The 20,312-nt window shown below is 62.5% G+C and overlaps 10 protein-coding genes across 10 annotated transcripts; 4 read left to right on the forward strand and 6 right to left on the reverse strand.

Annotated features, from left to right (window-relative positions):
* Positions 1 to 475: 475 nt before the first annotated feature.
* AMSG_00007 (eukaryotic translation initiation factor 3 subunit H) lies at positions 476 to 1,563 on the reverse strand. Its single transcript, XM_013907429.1, has one exon. The coding sequence runs from the start codon at positions 1,537 to 1,539 to the stop codon at positions 511 to 513; it is 1,029 nt and encodes a 342-aa protein (XP_013762883.1). The 5' UTR covers positions 1,540 to 1,563; the 3' UTR covers positions 476 to 510.
* Positions 1,564 to 2,061: 498 nt separating this feature from the next.
* Positions 2,062 to 3,152, reverse strand: AMSG_11585 (uncharacterized protein). Its single transcript, XM_013907729.1, has 3 exons — positions 3,068 to 3,152; positions 2,776 to 2,860; positions 2,062 to 2,665 (listed from the first exon to the last, which is right to left on the reverse strand). Exons 1-3 carry the CDS (start codon positions 3,138 to 3,140, stop codon positions 2,140 to 2,142), a joined length of 684 nt encoding a protein of 227 aa, XP_013763183.1. The 5' UTR covers positions 3,141 to 3,152; the 3' UTR covers positions 2,062 to 2,139.
* Positions 3,153 to 3,601: 449 nt separating this feature from the next.
* AMSG_00010 (uncharacterized protein) lies at positions 3,602 to 6,126 on the forward strand. The gene is made up of 2 exons (XM_013907430.1): positions 3,602 to 3,796; positions 4,038 to 6,126. The coding sequence occupies exons 1-2, from the start codon at positions 3,715 to 3,717 to the stop codon at positions 5,927 to 5,929; spliced, it is 1,974 nt and encodes a 657-aa protein (XP_013762884.1). The 5' UTR covers positions 3,602 to 3,714; the 3' UTR covers positions 5,930 to 6,126.
* A 159-nt stretch (positions 6,127 to 6,285) lies between these two features.
* AMSG_00011 (uncharacterized protein) lies at positions 6,286 to 7,221 on the forward strand (the record flags this gene model as incomplete). Its single annotated transcript, XM_013907431.1, has 1 exon — positions 6,286 to 7,221. The coding sequence occupies exon 1, from the start codon at positions 6,331 to 6,333 to the stop codon at positions 7,219 to 7,221; it is 891 nt and encodes a 296-aa protein (XP_013762885.1). The 5' UTR covers positions 6,286 to 6,330.
* Positions 7,222 to 7,263: 42 nt separating this feature from the next.
* Positions 7,264 to 7,801, reverse strand: AMSG_00012 (uncharacterized protein; the record flags this gene model as incomplete). Its single annotated transcript, XM_013907432.1, has 3 exons — positions 7,264 to 7,292; positions 7,359 to 7,555; positions 7,650 to 7,801. 3 exons carry the CDS (start codon positions 7,799 to 7,801, stop codon positions 7,264 to 7,266), a joined length of 378 nt encoding a protein of 125 aa, XP_013762886.1.
* Positions 7,802 to 8,175: 374 nt separating this feature from the next.
* Positions 8,176 to 9,501, reverse strand: AMSG_00013 (Rrs1 protein). The gene is made up of 2 exons (XM_013907433.1): positions 9,440 to 9,501; positions 8,176 to 9,167 (listed from the first exon to the last, which is right to left on the reverse strand). Exons 1-2 carry the CDS (start codon positions 9,478 to 9,480, stop codon positions 8,192 to 8,194), a joined length of 1,017 nt encoding a protein of 338 aa, XP_013762887.1. The 5' UTR covers positions 9,481 to 9,501; the 3' UTR covers positions 8,176 to 8,191.
* Positions 9,502 to 10,023: 522 nt separating this feature from the next.
* On the forward strand, positions 10,024 to 12,440 carry AMSG_00014 (ribosome biogenesis protein tsr1; the record flags this gene model as incomplete). The annotated part of the gene is made up of 1 exon (XM_013907434.1): positions 10,024 to 12,440. Exon 1 carries the CDS (start codon positions 10,044 to 10,046, stop codon positions 12,438 to 12,440), a length of 2,397 nt encoding a protein of 798 aa, XP_013762888.1. The 5' UTR covers positions 10,024 to 10,043.
* Positions 12,441 to 13,453: 1,013 nt separating this feature from the next.
* Positions 13,454 to 16,371, reverse strand: AMSG_00015 (oxoglutarate dehydrogenase (succinyl-transferring), E1 component; the record flags this gene model as incomplete). Its single annotated transcript, XM_013907435.1, has 2 exons — positions 14,599 to 16,371; positions 13,454 to 14,548 (listed from the first exon to the last, which is right to left on the reverse strand). The coding sequence occupies exons 1-2, from the start codon at positions 16,336 to 16,338 to the stop codon at positions 13,454 to 13,456; spliced, it is 2,835 nt and encodes a 944-aa protein (XP_013762889.1). The 5' UTR covers positions 16,339 to 16,371.
* Positions 16,372 to 16,970: 599 nt separating this feature from the next.
* AMSG_00016 (ethylene-responsive element-binding protein) lies at positions 16,971 to 18,079 on the forward strand (the record flags this gene model as incomplete). The annotated part of the gene is made up of 2 exons (XM_013907436.1): positions 16,971 to 17,021; positions 17,456 to 18,079. The coding sequence occupies exons 1-2, from the start codon at positions 16,989 to 16,991 to the stop codon at positions 18,077 to 18,079; spliced, it is 657 nt and encodes a 218-aa protein (XP_013762890.1). The 5' UTR covers positions 16,971 to 16,988.
* Positions 18,080 to 18,090: 11 nt separating this feature from the next.
* Positions 18,091 to 20,031, reverse strand: AMSG_00017 (uncharacterized protein). The gene is made up of 2 exons (XM_013907437.1): positions 19,910 to 20,031; positions 18,091 to 19,549 (listed from the first exon to the last, which is right to left on the reverse strand). The coding sequence occupies exon 2, from the start codon at positions 19,303 to 19,305 to the stop codon at positions 18,166 to 18,168; it is 1,140 nt and encodes a 379-aa protein (XP_013762891.1). The 5' UTR covers positions 19,306 to 19,549; positions 19,910 to 20,031; the 3' UTR covers positions 18,091 to 18,165.
* Positions 20,032 to 20,312: the final 281 nt, after the last annotated feature.

Here is a 20,312-nt window from a genome sequence, read left to right on the forward strand (position 1 = left end):
AAACTGGGGCGCGCAAAATCACACACAATGAATAGGCTTGTCACCCAAAAATCCCCCCGTTCTGCGGGACACTCCCTCTTTGCCTGTGTCGTGGTCCACTCCCCCCCATCATTCGCGGTCGTTTGACGAACAAGTACACCGTTGGTGTTCCGTGGGAAAAAAAACCTTTTTTAAAAAACCACCCCCCCTTTCGCCTGGGCCCCCCCCCCCCCCCCCACCACACACACACACATACATACATCGTTCAACTGCCTCTTCCATTCTCTCTGCCATATGTCGTGTTACGTTTGTGCTTGCGCTTGCGCCTGCACTTGCGCTTGCCCTAGCCCAGACTTCAGCAGGGAAAGGAAGGAGGGTAGACAGGCGAGGACGACAAGTGGCGCAAGGTGTCACCGTCGGCGTCTGCCTCTGCCCCCGCCTCAATGTGTTCTACCGGGGATCGGAAGGCGCCGGGTGGGGCGCCAGATCAGGAGGATGAGGCGTGCTCTGCTGGAGCGTGCTTTAACAACGTCACGACTGGATGGCCTCGGTGGCATAGACGCGAGTGAACGACTGGTGGACGTAGGAGCGGAGCTGGAGGGCGTAGTTGTTGACGTTGGACGAGGCGAGCAGAGCCTCGAGGCGCGACGAGACGTCCGGCAGCGAGCCAAAGCGCTTGTGGATGTCGGTCTCGGGAATGGGCGCCTCGCCGTCGGCGCGGCGGGCCTCGTTCTCGGCGCGGCGGCGCTTGAGCTGCTCGTCGCGATGGGCGACGCGGTTCTTGAAGTAGATGTAGTTGCCCTGGCCCTGGTTGAAGGTGTCGATGGCTTCGAGGAGGTACTCCATGTTCTTCTCGAGGAAGACAGCCGACTCGAGGTCGAAGCGGTCAAAGACCACGTCGTCGACGTTCTGGAACGAGTCCTGCATCTCGAGCAGGAAGGCGTTGACCAGCGGCGAGTTGTAGATGCGGATCGGCCGCTCGGTGTAGATGTCCCGGAACGACAGGTCCGAGTCCAGCAGGTCGTCGGCAGAGAACTTCTTGCCCTTGAACAGCGTCATGAACGCCTCGGTCAGCTGGAAGGCCCGGAGGCAGACAGAGCCCTTGCGGGTCCGCAGCGGATCGTACACAATGAGCACCGCGCCCGGGTTCGCCGTCTGGTAGTCAAACTGCGTAATGATGCTCTGCGTCAGGTTCGACCCGATAATCGACGTCGTGTACCACCCCACAGCGTTGGCGTCCACGTTGACGAGCTTGAGAAAGTGCATGGTCTTGTTGACAAACTCGCCGAGGTCCGTCCGCCGCGTCCCCAGCATCTCCTTGAGCGCGTTCCGCCGCTGATGCCGCGAGTACCGCGACTGGAAAATAGAGTCCTCCTCCTCGTCGTCCTCGTGCGGGAACGGGAAGCAGTTGGTCACCTCGAGCGTAGCCTCCACGTCCAGCCCCAGCAGCTGTCCCCCAGCCAGCCGCGGGAGCGACTCCTGGCAATGCCGAATGATCTTAAGCGCAGCAAGGGCGTCCATTTGGACAACCTCCGGAACAACAGCAGCAGATGCAGACATCCTCCCACTTATCCTTTGCTCTCTATCCTCACTGTCAGTCTCCCCACCCCTACCGCCCATACCGCCCCCCCCCCCTTCCACTCCCTGCCTCTCTCCCATCCCTTGATTATTTGCCTTCCACCCGCTGCCCTCCCCCTGGCAACCCTACCATGGCTTCCACCGCCCAGCACACCATCCCCCTCTGTCGCCTCTTCACTCGAGTAACCTTCTCTCGCCATGCTACCCTTGCTCCCTCACACGCCCAACTCCTCTGTCGCTCTCGTACCTCGCAACAAGACCAAGTGGTGTGTGTGCGTCGCCCGGTCGAACGAGTCGGCGTCGGATCGACAGCAACTCGCCGCCCACCCACTCGCCGCCGAGGTTAAACGAGCCTGGCTCCAACGACCCACTTGCCAAGCAAACACCACCAGCCTCCTCCTCCACCAACATCACCAACATCATCAACATCATCATCATCGCCGTCATCGTTATCCAACATGTAACCTTTGTCTATCCTTTGCCGAGAGCCGCTCTCGGCTAAGCCTGATGCTATGGTTGAGCTTTACCATACGACCACGACCACGACCACGACCACATCTGGCACCTTGGCACCTTGGCAGCTTAGGAAGAGTACTCGTCAGAGTCCGAGTCCGAGTCCGAGACCGTGGTGAGCGAGGCCGTCGACGGCACCGGCTGCTTGGCCTTCTTGGACGTCTTCTTGGACGTCTTCTTGGACGCCTTCTTGGATGCAGAAGTGGACGACTTCTTGGACGCCTTCTTGACCGGTGCGGGCTTGCCCTTGCTCGCCCCCTTCTTGGACGACTTCTTCGCCGCCTTCTTCTCGATGGCCGCCATCTTGGCCGACCCGACCATGTGCAGCTTGCCGTCGATAAAGTCGATCGACGCCTGGGTGGCAAACAGCGGCGAGTGCCGCGGGATGGGCAGGAACTGGAAGAGCACGTTGACGCAGCCCCAAACAAACGAGACAACTGCAGTCACAAGCGCAAAGTCCTCCTCGCCCAGCGCGAGCGCGCCGAGGAAGATGAGCAGGACGCCCATGCCAAAGTAGTCGCGGATGCAACCGCCAAACGTGTAGAACAGCATCGGCCGCACAAACTCGGACGAGATGATGATCAGGCAGAAGAGCCTGCCGTACTCCATCAACATCCACATACCCCACCTCGCCGTAAGTATCACATTCCACACCTACCTCCCCAAACCCCTCACAATCACACCATTGCCACCGCTTTCACCTACACCAGAAACACGCCGACCACCACACTGCGGATCTCCTCCGCCGGAATGATCAGCTCGATCACCGCATACGTTCCGATCAGAATCGCTGCAAGCCCAACCCAAGAGCCCCACCCGCCATTCACATCGTGAGTATCAAGCCATCCTCCCTCCTCGCCCCCCCCCTCAAAAAAAAACAAGCGCTTTCAACCATTTCGTTTGCCCAACAGCTTCCCGCCCTCCCGCCGCTCTGGCCCGACGTGGTCCCAGCCGCTACTGGCCGGTCTCTTGCTTGCCACACTGACTGCAACCATACCCACAGCAATGTTCATGACAGCAATGATGATGTTAAGCACATTGCCCAGCTTGGTCTCGTTGTTCACGGCCATGTTTGCCTTGTCCAAGTTGGGTGTTCCCCGCACTCACCGCCAAACAGCCAACAGCAGCCGAACCTCTGTCCCTCACCCACAGCCACACAACTCCTCCAGTCCATCTGATCGACTACTGATGACACAAGTTCCATAGGCAGACCATCACAATATGAACAACCGACATCATCCCCTTCCTCCCCTCCTCCACACTCTACACCCATCGCCATCGTCCAGTCATATTGACCTGCCACAATCACGCACGACAGGCAGGCAGGCTGCTCCTACTTTGCTGCTCTAGTTCAGCTTCACCTGCTCGTCCACCCAAGATCGTACGGATCGGCCCATCTACCCGCCATCTACCCATCATTTACCCATCAGCAAGCCTGCCCAGGCCGGCCAGTCTGCCAGCCCGCCCGCCTGCTGACACGCCGCTCTTGCCAGGCGACAGCTGCTGACACTGCCACTTGGCCTCTCCCCCCTTCCACGTAGCCACACCCGACTACCTCCCCCCACCCCCAACACCCAACACCCAACACCCAACCCCTACCTCCTCCCCTTCTACACATATATCTGCCACACTCCTTCGCCCGGCATGGACTCTGCCCTTCAAAAGGCCATTTCCAAGGGAGCCAAGTTGAAGAAGGTCGAGACCAATGACCGGTCACAGGCGGCAGGTACGCAAGGCCACTGACATGCCCCTACACACTCCGTCCACACACAAACATGCCCACATGCTACATAGTGATTATCCCCCCCCTGCCTTTCTCCCCCCTCCCCTCCCCCCTCCCGTGACTGCTTGCCCCCCCCCCCACCCGCCCGGCCCGACTTGTCAGGCACGCGTGGCAGGTCGTTCAACCCCCGCAGCAGTGATACTCATGCAATGTTGTTGATGATGCGATGGGCGAGAGGGTGTAGTGGGTGGAAGAGTCATTGATGAGTCGTCGGCAAAGTCCTCGTCTTCACAGCCAAAGCCTCCGCCGCCCCCGGCTTCCTCGTCTGGTCCGCCGCCGCCGCCGCCTTCGGCCCCGCCGATGAAGCTGCCAGGCATGGCCCCGCCACCGCCGCCTGCTCCTGCATCGGCTGCATCTCCGCCGCCGCCACCGCCACCGTCTGCTCCGGCTCCGGCTGCGTCTCAGTCGACATCGCCGCCGCCGCCACCACCACCATCTGCGTCGTCGTCGTCGCCATCCGCAGCTGCTCGTGCGGGCGCGTCGTCGTCGTCGCCATCCGCAGCTGCTCGTGCGGGCGCGTCGTCGTCGGGCGCGCGCAAGGTCGAGGCGCTGTACGACTACAAAGCCGAAAACGACGACGATCTGGCGATGTTCCAGGGCGACATGGTGACAGTTCTGGAAGAGCCCGACGAGGACGGGTGGATGAAGGGCGCGCTGGGCGGAAAGGAGGGCTACTTTCCGGCGTCTTACGTCAAGGACGTGCCCGGGAGCGGAGCGCCGGGCGCAAGTCCTGGCAAAAGCAAGGCAGATGCGGCGCGGCCTGACTCGACGTACGACGAGCTGTTTGGCGACGACGAGAAGCTGGACAATGAGTTTGCGACCATGTTTGACGACTCGCAGAGCAACGCGAGTGAGGCTGGGGCCTCGGGTGGCCTTATGAGCATCGACGCCGGCGTGGCAACGTCGACGCTCGATTTCGGCTCGGAAGTTGTTCACGTTCACAACTCGAACCTCGCCGCCGAGGACAAGCTCGCCATCGATGACACCCACTGGTGGGAGCCGCGGGAGAAGTTCTACTCGGTGACTGTCGAGCAGCCGGAGACCAAGAAGAAGACGTTTGGCAAGAACAAGGAGCTATACGCGGTGGCAACGCCGGCCAAGGGATGGCGGCAGGTCCGCGCCATCCGCAGCTGCTCGTGCGGGCGCGTCGTCGTCGGGCGCGCGCAAGGTCGAGGCGCTGTGTTCAGCAAGGGCAAGCCGTCTGCTCACTTTCCGGTCGATCCGGCAGAGGACCGGCGGCGCCAGCTCGAGCGCTTCCTGCTCGAGGTCACCCGCCATCCTGTTCTCCGGGCCGCGCCGGCGCTGCGCCACTTTCTAGGCATGGCTGCCGATGGCTCCAAGTCGACCCGCAAGGCGTTCAAAGAGTCGCGGCGTAACATCGAGCGCGACCCGCTCGTCGGCAAGGCCTTCATCACTCGAGTGGCGGTCTACACCGACCCCAACTCCGCCGCCGGCTACAACTACATTGACGAGTACACCATGGGCTCCAACATGGCCACGCCGCTCCTCGCCGCGATCGAGGCCGCGTCGATCTCGGTCGGAAATGCGCAGCAGGTCTCGGCAGCCTCACTCAACGCCCTCGGCAAGGCGCTCAACACCTACCAGCACCCGGCCGACTCGCAGTCGCTCAAGACCGCCATCAAGGCCGTCGGCTCGGCCGCGTGTGAGACCGCCAAGCTCGAGAATGCGCACGCCACCGCCGAGAACGTCCTCATCCGCCGTATCCGCTCCGAGCACGGCGAACTCAAGAAGCAAGCCAAGGTCGCCGCTCTCGAATCCAAAACCCGCCGCAAGTTTGTCTCGGCCGTCCTCAAGCTGCAGAAGAAGGGCATCGAGGCCACCGCCCAGCAGCGCCAGGACACCCTCGCTCTCGGCGGCCTCATGCGCGCTCAGGCCTCAGTCTCGCTCGCAGAACTCCACCATCGCCAGCACACCAAGAACATCGACTTTAAGGCTGACCTCGCCCGCTACGCCGAGCTCCAGATCGAGTTTTACGAAGCCATGGCTGCCGAGTGGAAGAAGGCTGCCGGCGTCGTCGCCGAGATCGACGCCGACGACTCGTGGTTCCAGGAGTAGACACCGCACCACCGCGATATGCCCACCGCACCACCTCCACTGTGACCACAGTGGTGGTATTGAACCTATCAGATCGCAAGTCGCTTGCCCACAATCCGTTGCCAAACACCACGCCGATCGTGTTGCGCAACAAACGAGAGCACTCGTTCGCACCCGCCCGTCTGCCGGCACGGCTCCATATGCACGCGCACACACACGCCACGCACACACACAGAAGCCACACCCCACTCACCCACCACAACCACAACAGCCTTCTGCACACTCACACCATGTCCCGACCGCCGCCTCCACCTCCGAACACAAGCCGTGCGGCACCGCCACCGCCGCCGGGACGTGGGGCTGAGCTGGAGGTCAAGGGAGATACGACATGGGGACACACCGATGGAGGTGTTGGTGGTGGTATGACGGAAGTGGGAGGTGGAAGTCTGCCGGCGTACCAGTCTGGGACTGGATATCCAGAGATGGGATCGAGGAAGAGCCTGGCCTTTGCCAACCCAAGAGCCGTCAATCTCAAGCCGTTTGTGTGGACAGGCAGGCTGTTCTCGCTGCTCCTGCTCATCACCTCCATCGCTGTCCTCATCTGGTTCTCCACACAAGCTGGCAATGCCCAGCAAGACGTCAAGAACTTTGTCAACAAGGACTCGATGCAGATCATCGGCATGATCCTCTTGCTCTGGCTCTCGTTTCTCGGCACGGTCGTCATGTCGCCGCCCAAGCTTGTCTTTACCGGCATCGGCGGCTTTCTCTTTGGCTACGTCTACTCGGTCCTTATTGTCTGGCTGGGGGCCATGCTCGGCCGCGCCGTCACCTACTTTCTCGGCACCGACGTCTTGCTCGACTCGATCGTCACCGTCTCCAACAACTATCCGTTCTTCAAGCGCGGCTGGGTCCAGATCATGGCCGCTCGCGAGACGTCGCTTTCGACCAAGGCTGGCCTCATCGTTGCTCTTCGCATGTCCAGCCTCTTTCCCGACGCGCTGCTCAACTACGCCGTCGCCATGACCCCGCTGCCGTTTATCCTCTGGTGGCTGGTGGTTGGCGGCTACACTGCCGCCATGTACACGCTGTATGGCTTCTGGGGCACGACCCTCGACTCGATCGTCAGCTCCATCTACCGTAAGAAGGCTCCCAGCGGCACTTTTTGGCTCTACGCCATTCTCGCCGTCCTCTTCACCGCCGCCTACATCGTCATCGCCAAGCTGGCCTCCAAGTGGCTCAACCGCGAGCTCGAGAACTATGCCGTGACCCATCCCGAGGCATCTGGCCTGCCTGCGCCTCAAACCGCCGTCTGATAAACGTGCGTTTGAGCCGCGCAAGGCAATACCAGCTGCAGCTCACGCTGCGTACGCCCCATGCACGATGCCTGATCGGCCCCGCCCCGAGCCGGTGCGTGTGATGATGACGACGAGCCGGTGCGTGTGATGATGACGACGACCCGGGTCAGGCACTGCCATCCGCATCTCAAGCCTTGCTTGCACGTCCTCGATCACATCCTCCGTCATCCCCTCGTCATCGATGACGTCGTCGTCGTCGTTGTCGTCGTCGTCATCGATGACGTCGTCGTCGTCGTTGTCGTCGTCGTCATCGGTCCACGCCGCAGCGTAGTACTCCCAGTTCTGCGCCATACTTGCGCATGTCGGCCTCGATCTGCGCCTGCCGCGCCCCTTCATCATCCTCGTCGTCATCATCGTCATCACCACTTCCGCCGCGACGCAGTGACGCGTCCTCGGGATGCGCCAGCTCGTACTCGTGGACGCAAGTGAGCGAAGCCCGCAGCGCATCGAAGCACGGCGTCTCCCGCATCGAGTCCAAGCATGGGCAGTCCCAGTTGATACCGCCGTCCTCGTTCACCGCCTCGCTCGGCACTGCCATGACGCACACCGGAGAGATGAGTGGCTGAGCGAGAGCCGCGAATGCCGCCCGCTGCCGGCTGCCCGCCGTCTGCTCCCGCCCAATGATCTACACTCTCTACCACACGACAGCAAGAAGCCCCAAATCAATCAAAGACACTCGCGGCCCTCCCCATCACCATACCTACCTCATGTTGCCCTTGATTCGCTCACCTGCTCATCCTGATGAAAATCGTGGCTGGGAACGTCGCCACATGTTCACTATGTCACCGAGATCGGATCATGTTTTCTGATCTTTTGTTCTGGCTTTCACACACTCGCGGTCATCGTCTGCTCAATCCATCGGGCTGCTCTCCCTCTACCAGCCTCATCACGGGCAATGTGGAAGCATACACCCTCGCAACTCTTGTTTTTACTTCCGCTTGGCCCGCTTGGACATCTTCTGCTGCTTGTCGCGCATCTTAAAGGTATGATCATTGAGGCGCTGGCGCTCGCGGTCGTGGGCGACCTGGTACATGTTGACGGCGCGGGACATGTCGATGCCGTCGTTGACCTTGACCTTCTTGTTGACGACGCGGTCAGCCACCTTTGCCAGCTTCTCCTTCTCGACGCCCTCGGCGCCGGTGACGGGCAGCTTCCGGCGCTTGGCCGACTTGAGCTTGGACTTGCGCTGGTTGCGGACCTTGTTGTCAAACTTGCCGTACGAGGCCGTGGAGACAGCCTGGACGGAGATGGCTGCGCGGAGCTGGTCTGTGGAGAGCTTCTCGCCGTGCATCTGGGTGACGAGCTCGCCCTGCGGGATCGACTTGCCGCCCTTCTTGCCGCGCTTGGTGCGGACAACGCCCGACGAGCCTGCCAGCGACTTGCCGGCCTTGCGCAGCATGTTGCGCTCCTCGTTCTTCTTCTGCTTCTCCACCCGCGCCTTCTTCTCCTTCTTGCGCCGCGAGAAGACCTCCTCAGCCGTGGCGTTGTCGCCGTCCTTGAGCTCGACCACCCACTCGGACTTGGCCTCCATGTCGGCCTTGGACTTGTATCCGTACCGCGGGATGTAGTCGCCAACCTCCTCGTCGAACACCATCTTGCTCCGCTTGCGCTTCTTGATGCCCTTGATCCGGGCAAACTCCTCCCACCGGGTCGGCTTGCGGGGCTCGGGCGCCTTGCGTGCCCGCGGCAGGCGAGTCGTCTTCTCCGGCAGCTCCACCAGCGTTGCCCGATCATGCGACTTGGACGGCAGCTCAAACAGGGCATTCACCATCAGCTGCACATTATCCCGAGAGAGCTCCTCCAGTGCCTTCTTTGACCTCGACTCGATGGGCGTGGTATCAAATGCCGTCAGATTGCCCAGGTCCATCTCCAACGGGAACTCCTTCTCCACATCCGTTGACTTGCTATCCTCCACCCATGTCATGCCATGTCATACATTCATTTCTCTCTCCATGAGTCCTCCCTCTGCCATGTCTCCCCTGCCCCCCCCCCTCGCCCCCCCCCCCCTGCTCCCTCCCCGCTCCCTGGTATCCAAAGATTAGAGATGGCCCTCTCAACCCATCCCATCACAAGTGGCCACCAGCCATACTACACCCGCCGCGCACCAGGCCACACCATGGAGAATAGAGCCATGTAAGGGAAGGGATTACATGGAATGCCTTCATCTTCTACGTACTACTTGGCCTTAGCCTTGGCAAGAATCGCCGACACGTCCATTGTGGCGGGGGCAAGTCAAGTCGATGCTGCAGCTGCTGGCGACTGCTAGTCGGCCTGATCAGTCGAGCGAGCCGACCACAGCCCCTCTCCCCCCCCACGTCTGCCACAGCCACGATCATGCACAAGTTCTTGGGTATGGACCCGATTACATCCCCTCCCTCTCTCATCTCCTTCTTCTCCCCGTCACATCATTCTCCTTTCATTTCCTCTCCTCTGGTCATCCCCTTGCCCACAATCAGACGGCAATCGCCATCATCCCAGCCGTCGCCGCTCTCCCCTCCCCCCACTCCCCCTCTTTCACGTTCCCCTCCGACTCCATCGATATACTCTCCAGCCCGCTTGATCACCTCGCACAACCATCCACCCTCACCACCACCAAAACTCTACCATATACGATCCGTCCCCCCCTTGCCCGATCCCGATCCCCACCCCCATCAACCCCCCCCCCCCCCCCCCCCCTCCCACTGGGATCGATCCGAAACGGACCATCTCGGCTCATCCATCCGCGGGCGGAGGAGGGAGCGAGTGACGACAGCACCGCACGTGGGTAAGTCGGGGGGAGTATGTCTGGACATAGGCCAACGTTGAAGCATGTGCACAAGCCCTTCAAGTCGTCGCATCGGACAAAGTCTGCTATCAAGAGGGCTTCTAGCTCGTTGAAGAACATGACGAGGAACTCGGTGAGGTCGGGGACCGGCTCACTTGCTGCCGACTACAAGGCCAATCGGAGGAACGCCTCTGCCCAAGCACGCAAGGCCAAGAAGGCCAAGAATGCCGTGACCAAGCGAGCTGGAACTGTTTCGGGTCCGCCGCGTGTGGTTCTTCTCCTTCCGCTCTCGCCCGAGCCTGGTGTCGGCACTCTTGATCTCCTCACCGCCCTGCTCGGGCCGTCGGTCCAGGGCCCGGATGTGCTCAAGACCGCCCTGCCTGTACTGGGTGCGCCGGTGACGGTGACCTATGAGGCGCTCAAGGCGCGGATCACGTACATTGTGGCACCGACCGAGTCGCCCATCGAGCTGCTGGATGCGCTGCGCGCTGCTGATGTCGTTGTGCCTGTCGTCGACGCCCTGGTTGGCGTCGACGACGATGCCCAGCTGCTGGTGTCGATGATGCTGGCGCAGGGCATGCCGACCGCGCTTCCGGTCCTTCGCAACCTCGAGCTTGTCGGCGGGCCGGCTAAGAACAAGTCGAAGACCCGCAAGGCCTTCAACCGGTTCATCTCGTCCAAGCTCGGGCCAGACGTCTCGTTCCACGTCCTCGACTCGGACGCCGCTGGTATCCGCTTCCTCCAGCTCCTCTCCAAGAGCAAGCTTCGTCGCATCCAGTGGCGCGACGCCCGCCCGTACCTGATGGCCGAGGCTGTGGCCTACGACGATGCCTCGCGCAAGCTCCGCATCAGCGGCTACCTCCGCGGCTCGCCGCTCTCGCCGAACCAGCTCGTTCATCTCCCGGGCAAGGGCACCTACCGCATCTCGGCCATTTACGAGGCGCCTGACCCTGTGCCGCTCAACCGGGCCCAGGCCCGCATGTCGGCCGAGCCGATGGCGGGCAGCGCCGAGGGCTATGCTCTCCTTGCCACCGCGGACGAGGCCAAGCTCCATCCGATGGAGCAGCTGCTCCCGCCTGAGGTCAACGAGGAGGAGGACGAGCTTGCGGCGCGGATGGCCGACTTTGACGACGACGACGGCGGCCTGCCTGACCCGTTCGGCGACTCGGGCTCCGACGACGGCCGCCCGGGCCTGCACTCGGCCTCGCGCGGCGCCAAGGCTATCGACCACATCAACGTTGTCCGCGCCGAGATCCAGTCGGACTGGGAGGCGTTTGTCGGCCTCGGGCCGGCCAACGACAGCGACAACGATGACGGCGAGGGCGTCGGCGCTGGCGCCGGTGCGGCCGGCGGTTCGGACGCAAGCGGCTCGGACGGCGAGTCGGACGACGACGAGCGCCCGCTCAACCCGGTCGAGGCCCTCGCCGCCCGGCAGGCCGAGGACTTTGAGTGGCCCGACGAGTTCTACGCGCCGCGGGCCCCGCTGTGCAAGGACCTCTTCCGCGAGTACCGCGGGCTCAAGAGCTTCACCAACTCGCCGTGGGATCCGTACGAGAACCTGCCGACCGAGTACTCGCAGATCTACGACTTTGAATCGTTCCCTCGGACGCAGAACGAGGTGCTTGACGAGGTCGAGAACGACGGCGTCGGCCTCGACGCGTACATTGTGATCGAGCTCGACGACGTGCCGCCGTCGGTCATGGCCTCGCTCACACCGACGGGCGTGCTCGTTGCCTTTGGCCTCTTCCGCTACGAGCGCCAGTTCTCGGTCCTCCACATGTCGGTCTCGCGCCACGCCTCGTTTGACGCCCCGCACGCCTCGGGTTCGCCGCTCATGGTCATGGTCGGCTTCCGCATGCTTGAGGCCGCGCCGCTGTTCTCATCAGACAATCCCAAGTGCGCCAAGGCCAAGTTTGAGCGCTTCCTTCAGCCAGGCCGCACACTCACGGCCTCGATCTACGGCCCGATCGTGTTTGGCCCCTCCATGCCTGTCTTTATGTTCCGCCTCAACGCCGACTCGCCCGTCCCGCAGCTCGTCGCCACCGGCTCGGTGGCCTCGATTAACCCGCAGAAGCTCATCATCAAGCGCATCGTCCTTATTGGCGAGCCGTTCCACATCCACAAGTCGCGCGCCACCGTCCGCCGCATGTTCTACTCGCCCGAGGACATCCGCTACTTTAAGAAGATCGAGTGCTACACCAAGTACGGCCGCCGCGGCCACATTACCGACTCGATCGGCACCCATGGATACATGAAGATGCAGTTTGATGGTGTCCTCGACGCCCGCGACACCATCTGCCTCCCGCTCTTCACCCGCCTCTTCCCGCGCAACAACACCCGCATTATCGATGCCGACACCGTCCTCGAGCCGCAGGACCAGGTCATCGAAGCCACTGCCCTCTCGCAGTACTAGTCCCACACCACCCGCGCTACTTGCATCTGCCGCAGAGCGCCACTAAAAAACCATCTGGAGTAGAGCCCCCCCCCTGCAGCCATTCTGCGCAATCGGTGAAACCGCCCAACGCGAGCCATCGCCCGTCCGCCGTCCGTCGTCACGGCGTCGCGTCCGTTGGCCCTGACTCGTCCAGCCACTCGACTCGACCTTCCTCCCCCCCCCCCCCCTCCCCAGCCCCACCTACCCACAAAGTCCAATTTCCGAGGCACACTCTATGGCTGCACCTTCCTGGTGCTACGACTCGCTGACCTCGGCAATGGGCCTGGGCGATGGCGAGCTTGAGCCCGAAGTCCATTGTGCTCGCTGCGTGTGCTCGCGGTGCAGTCCGTTGGCGGCAGAGGCCAGCAGATCGATGGACGACACCGAGGTGAACCAACCCCGCTCGCCGCTGATGCGGTACGGTCCAGGCCCAACACAAAGTCCGTGGAAGGCCGAGGTAGCATCGGCGCTGGCGCTTGTTGCTGCGCTGGAGAAGGAGGCCGCTCTCGCCCGTGCCCTCCTCGACACTCCGCCACCGTCAACCTCGCCGATCCGCCGCGACAGATGCGAGTGCGCGTGTCGATGCAGGTGCAGCGGTTGTCTCTGCCGCGGCGATGCGTGCGTCAAGTTGCGTGTGGCGTGCTTACCACCGGCGTGTGTGTGCGCCTGTGCGGAACCGCTAGCAGGCGCAACGCTCCAGCGATCAGCGCCGACCTGCTCGCCGCTGCGGCCGGGCAAGACGGCTGCCGAGGCTGCAGCCGAGTCACCACGATGGCTCTCTAGATGATGGATGATGACGCACGTGCTTTCGCTGCCTTTGTGCCAGCCTTGGCTCGATGCTCGCTCGCTCCAATTGCCTCGCCCGGCTTGGCGGCCCTCCACTCATGGCTCGGCGGGCGGGCTAGGCAAATCTCGCTCGGCTCGGCTCTGTGGGCTAACCTAGATCGGCTCGTCTCGGGCGACTCACGTGTTTTCAACTGCAGTAAAAGACACTAAAGGGCAAAGGCCTTGGACATAAAGGCCTCGATCTCAGCCTTGTGGGTGGCGGCGTGGGCGACGGCGACAGCGGCCATCGGCGGGCGGCCGGCGTACGAGAGGTGCTTGCGCGAGGAGATGATCTGGCGGAGGCGCGGGTCGACGTAGCGCCAGGCACCGTTGTTGGCCGGCTCCTCCTGGACCCAGACGTAGTTGTCGGCGCGCGAGTAGGAGTCGAGGATAGAGGCCATGGCGTCGAGCGGGAACGGGTGCAGCTCCTCGAGGCGGATGATGGCGGTCGAGTCAGTGAGGCCGGCCTCGTCGCGGCGCTTGACGAGGTCGTAGTAGATCTTGCCGGAGCAGAGGAGGACGCGGTCGACGGCGGCCTTGTCCTCGATAGACACATCGTCAAAGACCGGCTGGAAGGCGGTGCCCTCGGCCATGTCGGTGAGCGACGAGGTGCACTCGCGGAGGCGGAGGAGGGTCTTCGGCGAGATGATGATGAGCGGCTTGCGGAAGTCGCGGACCATCTGTCGGCGAAGGGCGTGGAAGTAGTTGGCAGGCGTCGTCGGGTTGATGACAAACATGTTGGGGTCCTTGGACGTGCACTTGATGTCGCCGTCGCAGAGCTGGAGGAAGCGCTCAATGCGGGCCGACGAGTGCTCGGGGCCGGCGCCGTCAAAGCCGTGCGGCAGCATGGTGACGAGCCCGTTCTGCCGGAGCCACTTTTGCTCGCCCGAGGCGATGAACTGGTCAAAGATGGTCTGCGCGCCGTTGGCAAAGTCGCCAAACTGCGCCTCCCACATGACCAGCGTCTTGGGGTCGTCCATGGCAAAGCCGTACTCAAAGCCCAGCACCGCCATCTCGGAGAGCGACGAGTTGGCAATGTGGAGCGTGCCCTGTCCGTCGACGCCGATATCGTTGAGCGGGACAACCCGCGACGACGAGCCCTGGTCGTAGAGGTACACGTGCCGGTGCGAGAACGTGCCGCGGCCGACGTCCTGTCCGGAGATGCGAACATCGTAGCCGTCAGCGAGGAGCGAGCCCCACGCGAGCGACTCGGCCGTCGCCCAGTCGAGGCCATCGCCGGCATCGAGCTTCTTCATCCGCGGCTTGCAGTAGAGCCGCGCAATGCGCGAGTGGAGGTAAAGTCGGACGGGACCGAGACCGAGGCCTTACCGATCGCGCGGAGCGTCTCGAGTGAGACGCCAGTCTCCACCGGCACCGTCGCGTCGTCGGTCTGCTTGAACTCGGCCCATTTGCCGCCCAGGTGGTTGGCGGGCGGAGTGTAGTCGGGCGACTCGGCGGCGGCGAGCCGCTCCTCGAGCTTGGCCTCTGCGGCGGCGGCTGAGGCCGTGATGATCTCGGGATCAGCCACGCCCTCGTCGGCGAGCTTTGCAGAGTACATCTTGGGCAGCGATTCGCGCTTGCGGATGGCCTCGTACATGAGCGGCTGCGTGAACGCCGGCTCGTCGAGCTCGTTGTGCCCGCGCCGGCGGTACGCCACCATGTCGACAATGATGTCGCGGTGGAACTTGGCGCGGAAGTCGACCGCCAGCTGCGACGCCGCGTACACAGCCTCGGGATTCTCGCCGTTGACGTGGAGGACAGGCGTGCAGACAACCTTGCCCACATCGGACGAGTACCGTGACGACCGGTAGTCGGCGTGTGACGCCGTAAAGCCGAGCTGGTTGTTGACGATGAGGTGGACGGTGCCGGCCGTCGAGTACGACGGCAGTGACGACATCATAAACGACTCCTGGATCACGCCCTGACCGGCAAACGCCGCATCGCCGTGCAGCATAAGGCACATGGCCGACGGGCCGAGCTCGCGCTGCCGCGAACGGACCTTGCCTAGCGCCACAGGGTTGGCGTGCTCGAGATGCGACGGGTTGTGGATGAGCGAGACGTGGAGCTCCGAGCCCGACTCGACCCGCGCCCCGCCGGCGTACGGCAGGTCCGTCGAGACCGCGAGGTGCGACAGCACATCGCCCGAGCCCCGGATGCCCTCGGGAATCTCAGACTTGCCCTTGAGCTTGCCAAAGATGAGCGCCGGATCGGTCTTGAGAAGGCCGGTCAGAAAGTTGAGCCGCCCGCGGTGCGGCATGACAATGGTCATGTCCGAGATCGAGTTGGCCGTCGACGCCTCAAACATGCCCTCCAGCGCCACGAGCATGGCCTCGGCGCCCTCCAGCCCGTACCGCTTCACAAAGGCAAACTTCTTCTGCATAAAGTTATCAAAGCCCTCAGACTCCACAAGGAGCTTGGCGAGCTCCGTCCGCTTGGAAGCGTCGACCAGCGCCGCAGGTTGCGTCCCACCGGCCATCGCCTCGACACGCTCGGTCAGCCACCGCCGCTCCACCGCGTCCGGCACGTGGAGCTCGGCGCCAATGTCGCCGGTAAACGCGGCCTGCAGATGGGCCACCACGTCCTTGACCGTCGCCTCGCTCTTGAAGCCTCCCGCGCCATCGGGCATGAACACAAGGCCGAGAGTCGACACAACCTGCTCGCCAGCCGCGCCCTCAACTTCAAGCCCGTAGTGAGCTGGATCCAGCTCCGGAATGTCCTCCCGCGGCACGACCGAGAGGCCGAGCGGGTCGAGCCTGGCTGCCGCGTGGCCACACGTCCGGTACGCCGAGGCCAGGCGGACCAGGTTGGCGTGGGTGTTCTGGTTTGTCCGCTCCTCGGCCGTCTCTGCCAGCACAAAGTAATTGCGACTGCCCATGAGCGAGTTGATCATCTGCCCGCTAGCCTTGCTCATGCCCATGGTCATCGCACGAGCCATGCCGGCCGACACGGCAGTGATCCCGCCGACCTGGGCCGTCTTCCCGCTCGCCACCTTGGCCACCCACGAGAGTGTCGAGTTCACAGCTCCCCACGAGACATGGGTGCTACGAAGCATCTTGAACTTGCTCTCCGCACTCCTACCAATTCCTGTAGTTGGGTACTCTTTCTACTCTCTGTTTGACGCGGTAGTAGCTACCGCTCCCTCACCCCACGATCGCATCGCGAGGCACCGGAGGGATCTTTTTTCCTTCATTCAGCCCTCCCAACCCCCACCCCACGCACATGCTGCAATCTCATGCGATGAGTATGCCATGGGGGGTGACAATGTCTAGGGCGCATGTGATGGACCACTACCGTTGAGATGAGGGAATCTCATCGATGAGGAGATGCGGGAGCCTGTTGGCGGAGGGTTTGCTCGTATCATCGACACGTCACGGGACGCGTTACTTCCCAGCGCCCTCCCCCCCCCCCCCCCCTCCCCCTGCACCCACTGCTTCTCCATGACAGCGGATGAGACGAGATGAGCCTTTTCTTGTATATCGAGCTGTGACAAGGGGAAAGGGGAGAAGGGCATATGATCGATGTTTTTGGGGTTGCAATTGAGCTCAACGATGGCAGTTGATCTGTTCAGCTGATGAGCCTACCATTGTTGCTGGCTTTGTCGGTGAGCAACACGGTACGAGCTGTGCCGACGACGAACGACAACGAACGTCAAGGACGACGGCGACGGCGGTCACGACCTGACGCAGACGAGGGTGACTAGGGATGCACGGCATGCATCATACGTTGACAAATCATGTATGAAAACAGAAACTGTGTTTGTGTGGTTGTGTGTGTGTGTGTGGTTGTATGTGTGTGTGTGTGGTTGTGTGTGTGTGTGTGGTTGTATGTGTGTGTGCGGTGGGTGGCAGAGCTGGACTCGCTTGAGCTGTGCTGGCGGCGTGTGTGTGTGTGTGTGTGTCGGCATCAAGGTGGAGAGGGAATGGAGATGGTGATGGGAGAGGGTAAGGAGAGGATCGATCGATCCTGGCCTGTGCTGGAGGGAAAGCACATGGATGTCATGGAGATTCGAAGGGATCGGGGGGGGGGGGACAGATCCGAAGGGGGATATGGTATGGACAGGCACATCCGTATGTAGACGCGGCGCTAGATGGCAAGCTCCGTGCGCTCAAAGGGGGCGCAAAGGGGGCGTGTAGGTGTGATATGACTCATGTGTGGTGGGATACTTTTAGGAGAAGCAAGTGGTGCTGAACGTGTACGACATGGTGTGGCTCAACGAGTACACGGCGTGGGCTGGTGTGGGTGTATTCCACTCGGGACTTGTCATCGACGACACCGAGTACGCGTATGGCGGTCACGAGTTCGAGTCGTCCGGCATCTTTACCGTCTCGCCCGGCACTGCGCCGGGGTGCGAGCTGCGGACGTCGATCCTGCTGGGTGCGACCCGGTTGGACAACACGGAGATCAGGCGGCTGGTTGACGACATGGGGCGTGAGTTCCTCGGCTCCGAGTACAACCTGCTCTCGCGCAACTGTAATCACTTTGCCGACGCCTTTGCCCGCCGCCTAATTGGACAAGGCATTCCCGGCTGGGTCAACCGTCTGGCTACGATCGGCACCTGGTTTCCGTGCCTCCTCCCAGCGTCGCTGGTCCCGCCGACGCCGGAGAGCGCCGGCGTCGACGGAGGCTTTGTTGCTTTTGCCGGCGAGGGCCGCGCGCTCCGGGCCGGCGGCTCGGACGCGCCAGCACCGTCGGCGTCGGGCGGGGCTGCCAGCAGCGCCGCCGATGCCGACGAGCGAGCGCTGATGCGCGAGCGCGCCGCTGCTGCTGCCGCCAAGCGGTGGGGAGCTTCGTGAGCTGACACTGCTGACAGAGGTCACATGTTCATTGTCTCCCACAGGCAGCCGACGACAGCGCGACCTAGATTCCCATGCCCGGCGCGCTAGCGGCGGCGCGAGCGCGAGGCAGCGCGCTCGGCAGCTCGAAAGGCCGAGGCCGGAATGAGGAAGCCGTACGAGTCCCGGTAGGCATCAGCGAGGGCTGGGTCGGCGAGCGGCAGCTGCTCCGGCTCTTCGGCGAGGAGCACAAACTGGGCAGCGACAAACGAGTCCGGCAGCTCCATGACGTGGGCGACGATGATGTAGCCAATGATGAGGCCACCAATGCCTGCGGTGATCCACGTGTACTCGCCGTCGACTGAGGCGGTGCGGGTGGCCCAGAGAGCCGAAAACGCGCCGCAGACGAGGGCGCCGGCGATGGCGCCAAAGAAGAACACCAGTCCGGTGAGAACCTCGTTGATGATGCCCGAGACGCCGTGTGAGTTGATGAGGTCAAAGGTGTCCTTGGCGGCGCGGATGTACGACTTGCCGTAGATGGCAACCTGCGTAAAGGCGTACACGTTGAACAGCTCCATCAGTGACTCGATGCATGAGAGGATCATATTGATGACGCATGCGAGGAAGCCACGCGAGTCGGCCGCGTTGAGCGCGTACCGCACCAGCGACCGGATGGTCTTGAGGATGGCCACCACCAGCGAGCCAAAGCAGATCGGGCCAAGCGACGTCGTCATCGCCCGCTTCAGCGACGACGCCAGCGGCGAGTTGGCCCGTCCAGGGCCCTTGGCCGACGCCGCAAAGTACCACGCCGCAACGCCGCCTGACACCGTAACGTGCATCACGTTGCGGATGACCTGCGTCGTCCAGTACAGCGAGAGGAGGAGAAAGACCGCAAGCCCAAAATCGCCCGTCGACGAGAAGCCACCGGCCAGCGGCGCGCTCACCACCACAGACCACAGCAGAAGCCACGCCACAAGCACCACAAGCGTTGCCGCCGCCACGGCAAACGATGCCGGATGGCCAAACACCCACGTCGTCGACGCCCGCAGCATCGCCTTGGAGAACTCGAGCCGATCGCGCCACGAGTAGAAAAAGTACCCGTACAAGCCAGCCAGGACTAGAAACATGATGCCGTAGAGGAGGATCCCGGCTGCAAACAGGACGACCGCCACCGCAACAAGGAGCACAATGTACCCCACCATGCAAACAGGGATCATGATCCCCGCCCCGGCCCGCGACAACGCCATCCATGCCGCCGCAAAGAACGATGCAATCACCGCTGCACCAAGCCAGATCCCGAAAAGCTCAGAGTCCACCCAGTCAGCCGCAGCTCCCGTCACCTTGCCCGTCCGCACCAGTGTATCGTCCCATCGCGCCGCGAGCACAACTACAAACGCCACAAGATGAACCAAAACAGAAGAAGGAAAGCCACGTCCTGCCACTTGCCAAACTCCTGCCCGTACTCCATCTGCGGGCGTGACATCTCCGAGTCTGTCCCCAAATCCAGCCGACCGCCCCCCCCAGCCACGCCACTACCGTGAGTCTGATTGTTCCCGAATTCCAAACCGTCGCTCAGCCATGTGCCCAACATGATCACCCACTCACAGCCTCAGCCCCTCCCTCCCCCCCTCCCCCGGTCATAGCCAAGACAGTCAACCAAGCAAAAGACGACGTTCTTTTCCCCCGAGTCCCTCCAGCTCGAGCCCCAGACCCATGCTCTTCGCTCAAGCCATACCTTGCCGAGCTGGGCCGAGCTGGGCCGAGTTGTCCCGAACTGTTCCATGGTAGACACTCCCCCCCCCCCTCGCCCCCGTCATCATCAACATGGGTATTCTCATCCTCATAACGTACACTCCTCAGAGTATGTCGCGGTGGCTCGAGTCACACTACCATACGAGGTCGACCCAGTCTCAGAGTCCGATGCACGGCCCATGCTGCAATGCTCTTCTGCCTTGCGTGTCTGGAGATGAGTATCGATGCTGAAGCTGACGTGCGCAGAGTTCCTGAAGTACGGCGGTGACGATCATGCCGCTCATTCTCGGTATCGCGAGCATGTTCCAACACTGATCACCCACCATCCGCCTTGCACGAACTTGATCGGTGTTTGGTGCATGTGTACGTCGCCGCTTTGGCCAACTCGGCCAACTCTGTCTCACCCAGTCCGGCCAAACTCGCAATGCCGACTTGGAACGCGCATGATCTGTACGTCCAGAACCAAACATGATACTTGCCATCATAACTCCCCCCCCCCATT

Source organism: Thecamonas trahens, assembly GCF_000142905.1.
Source record: "Thecamonas trahens ATCC 50062 unplaced genomic scaffold supercont1.1, whole genome shotgun sequence".
Lineage (NCBI taxonomy): Eukaryota > Apusomonadida > Apusomonadidae > Thecamonas > Thecamonas trahens.

Bases quoted from the DNA above. Each gene is read 5' to 3' on its own strand.
- AMSG_00007 (XM_013907429.1), bottom strand. From the start codon at position 1,539: ATGTCTGCATCTGCTGCTGTTGTTCCGGAGGTTGTCCAAATGGACGCC.
- AMSG_11585 (XM_013907729.1), bottom strand. From the start codon at position 3,140: ATGGCCGTGAACAACGAGACCAAGCTGGGCAATGTGCTTAACATCATC. The intron at 2,861-3,067 runs GTATGGTTGCAG...TTGGGCTTGCAG, and splicing joins TGTCATGAACATTGCTGTGG to CGATTCTGATCGGAACGTAT. The intron at 2,666-2,775 runs GTAGGTGAAAGC...GGAGTACGGCAG, and splicing joins GTGGTCGGCGTGTTTCTGGT to GCTCTTCTGCCTGATCATCA.
- AMSG_00010 (XM_013907430.1), top strand. From the start codon at position 3,715: ATGGACTCTGCCCTTCAAAAGGCCATTTCCAAGGGAGCCAAGTTGAAG. The intron at 3,797-4,037 runs GTACGCAAGGCC...GAGAGGGTGTAG, and splicing joins TGACCGGTCACAGGCGGCAG to TGGGTGGAAGAGTCATTGAT.
- AMSG_00013 (XM_013907433.1), bottom strand. From the start codon at position 9,480: ATGGACGTGTCGGCGATTCTTGCCAAGGCTAAGGCCAAGTA. The intron at 9,168-9,439 runs GTACGTAGAAGA...GGTGGAGGATAG, and splicing joins GCCAAGGCTAAGGCCAAGTA to CAAGTCAACGGATGTGGAGA.
- AMSG_00017 (XM_013907437.1), bottom strand. From the start codon at position 19,305: ATGGCGTTGTCGCGGGCCGGGGCGGGGATCATGATCCCTGTTTGCATG.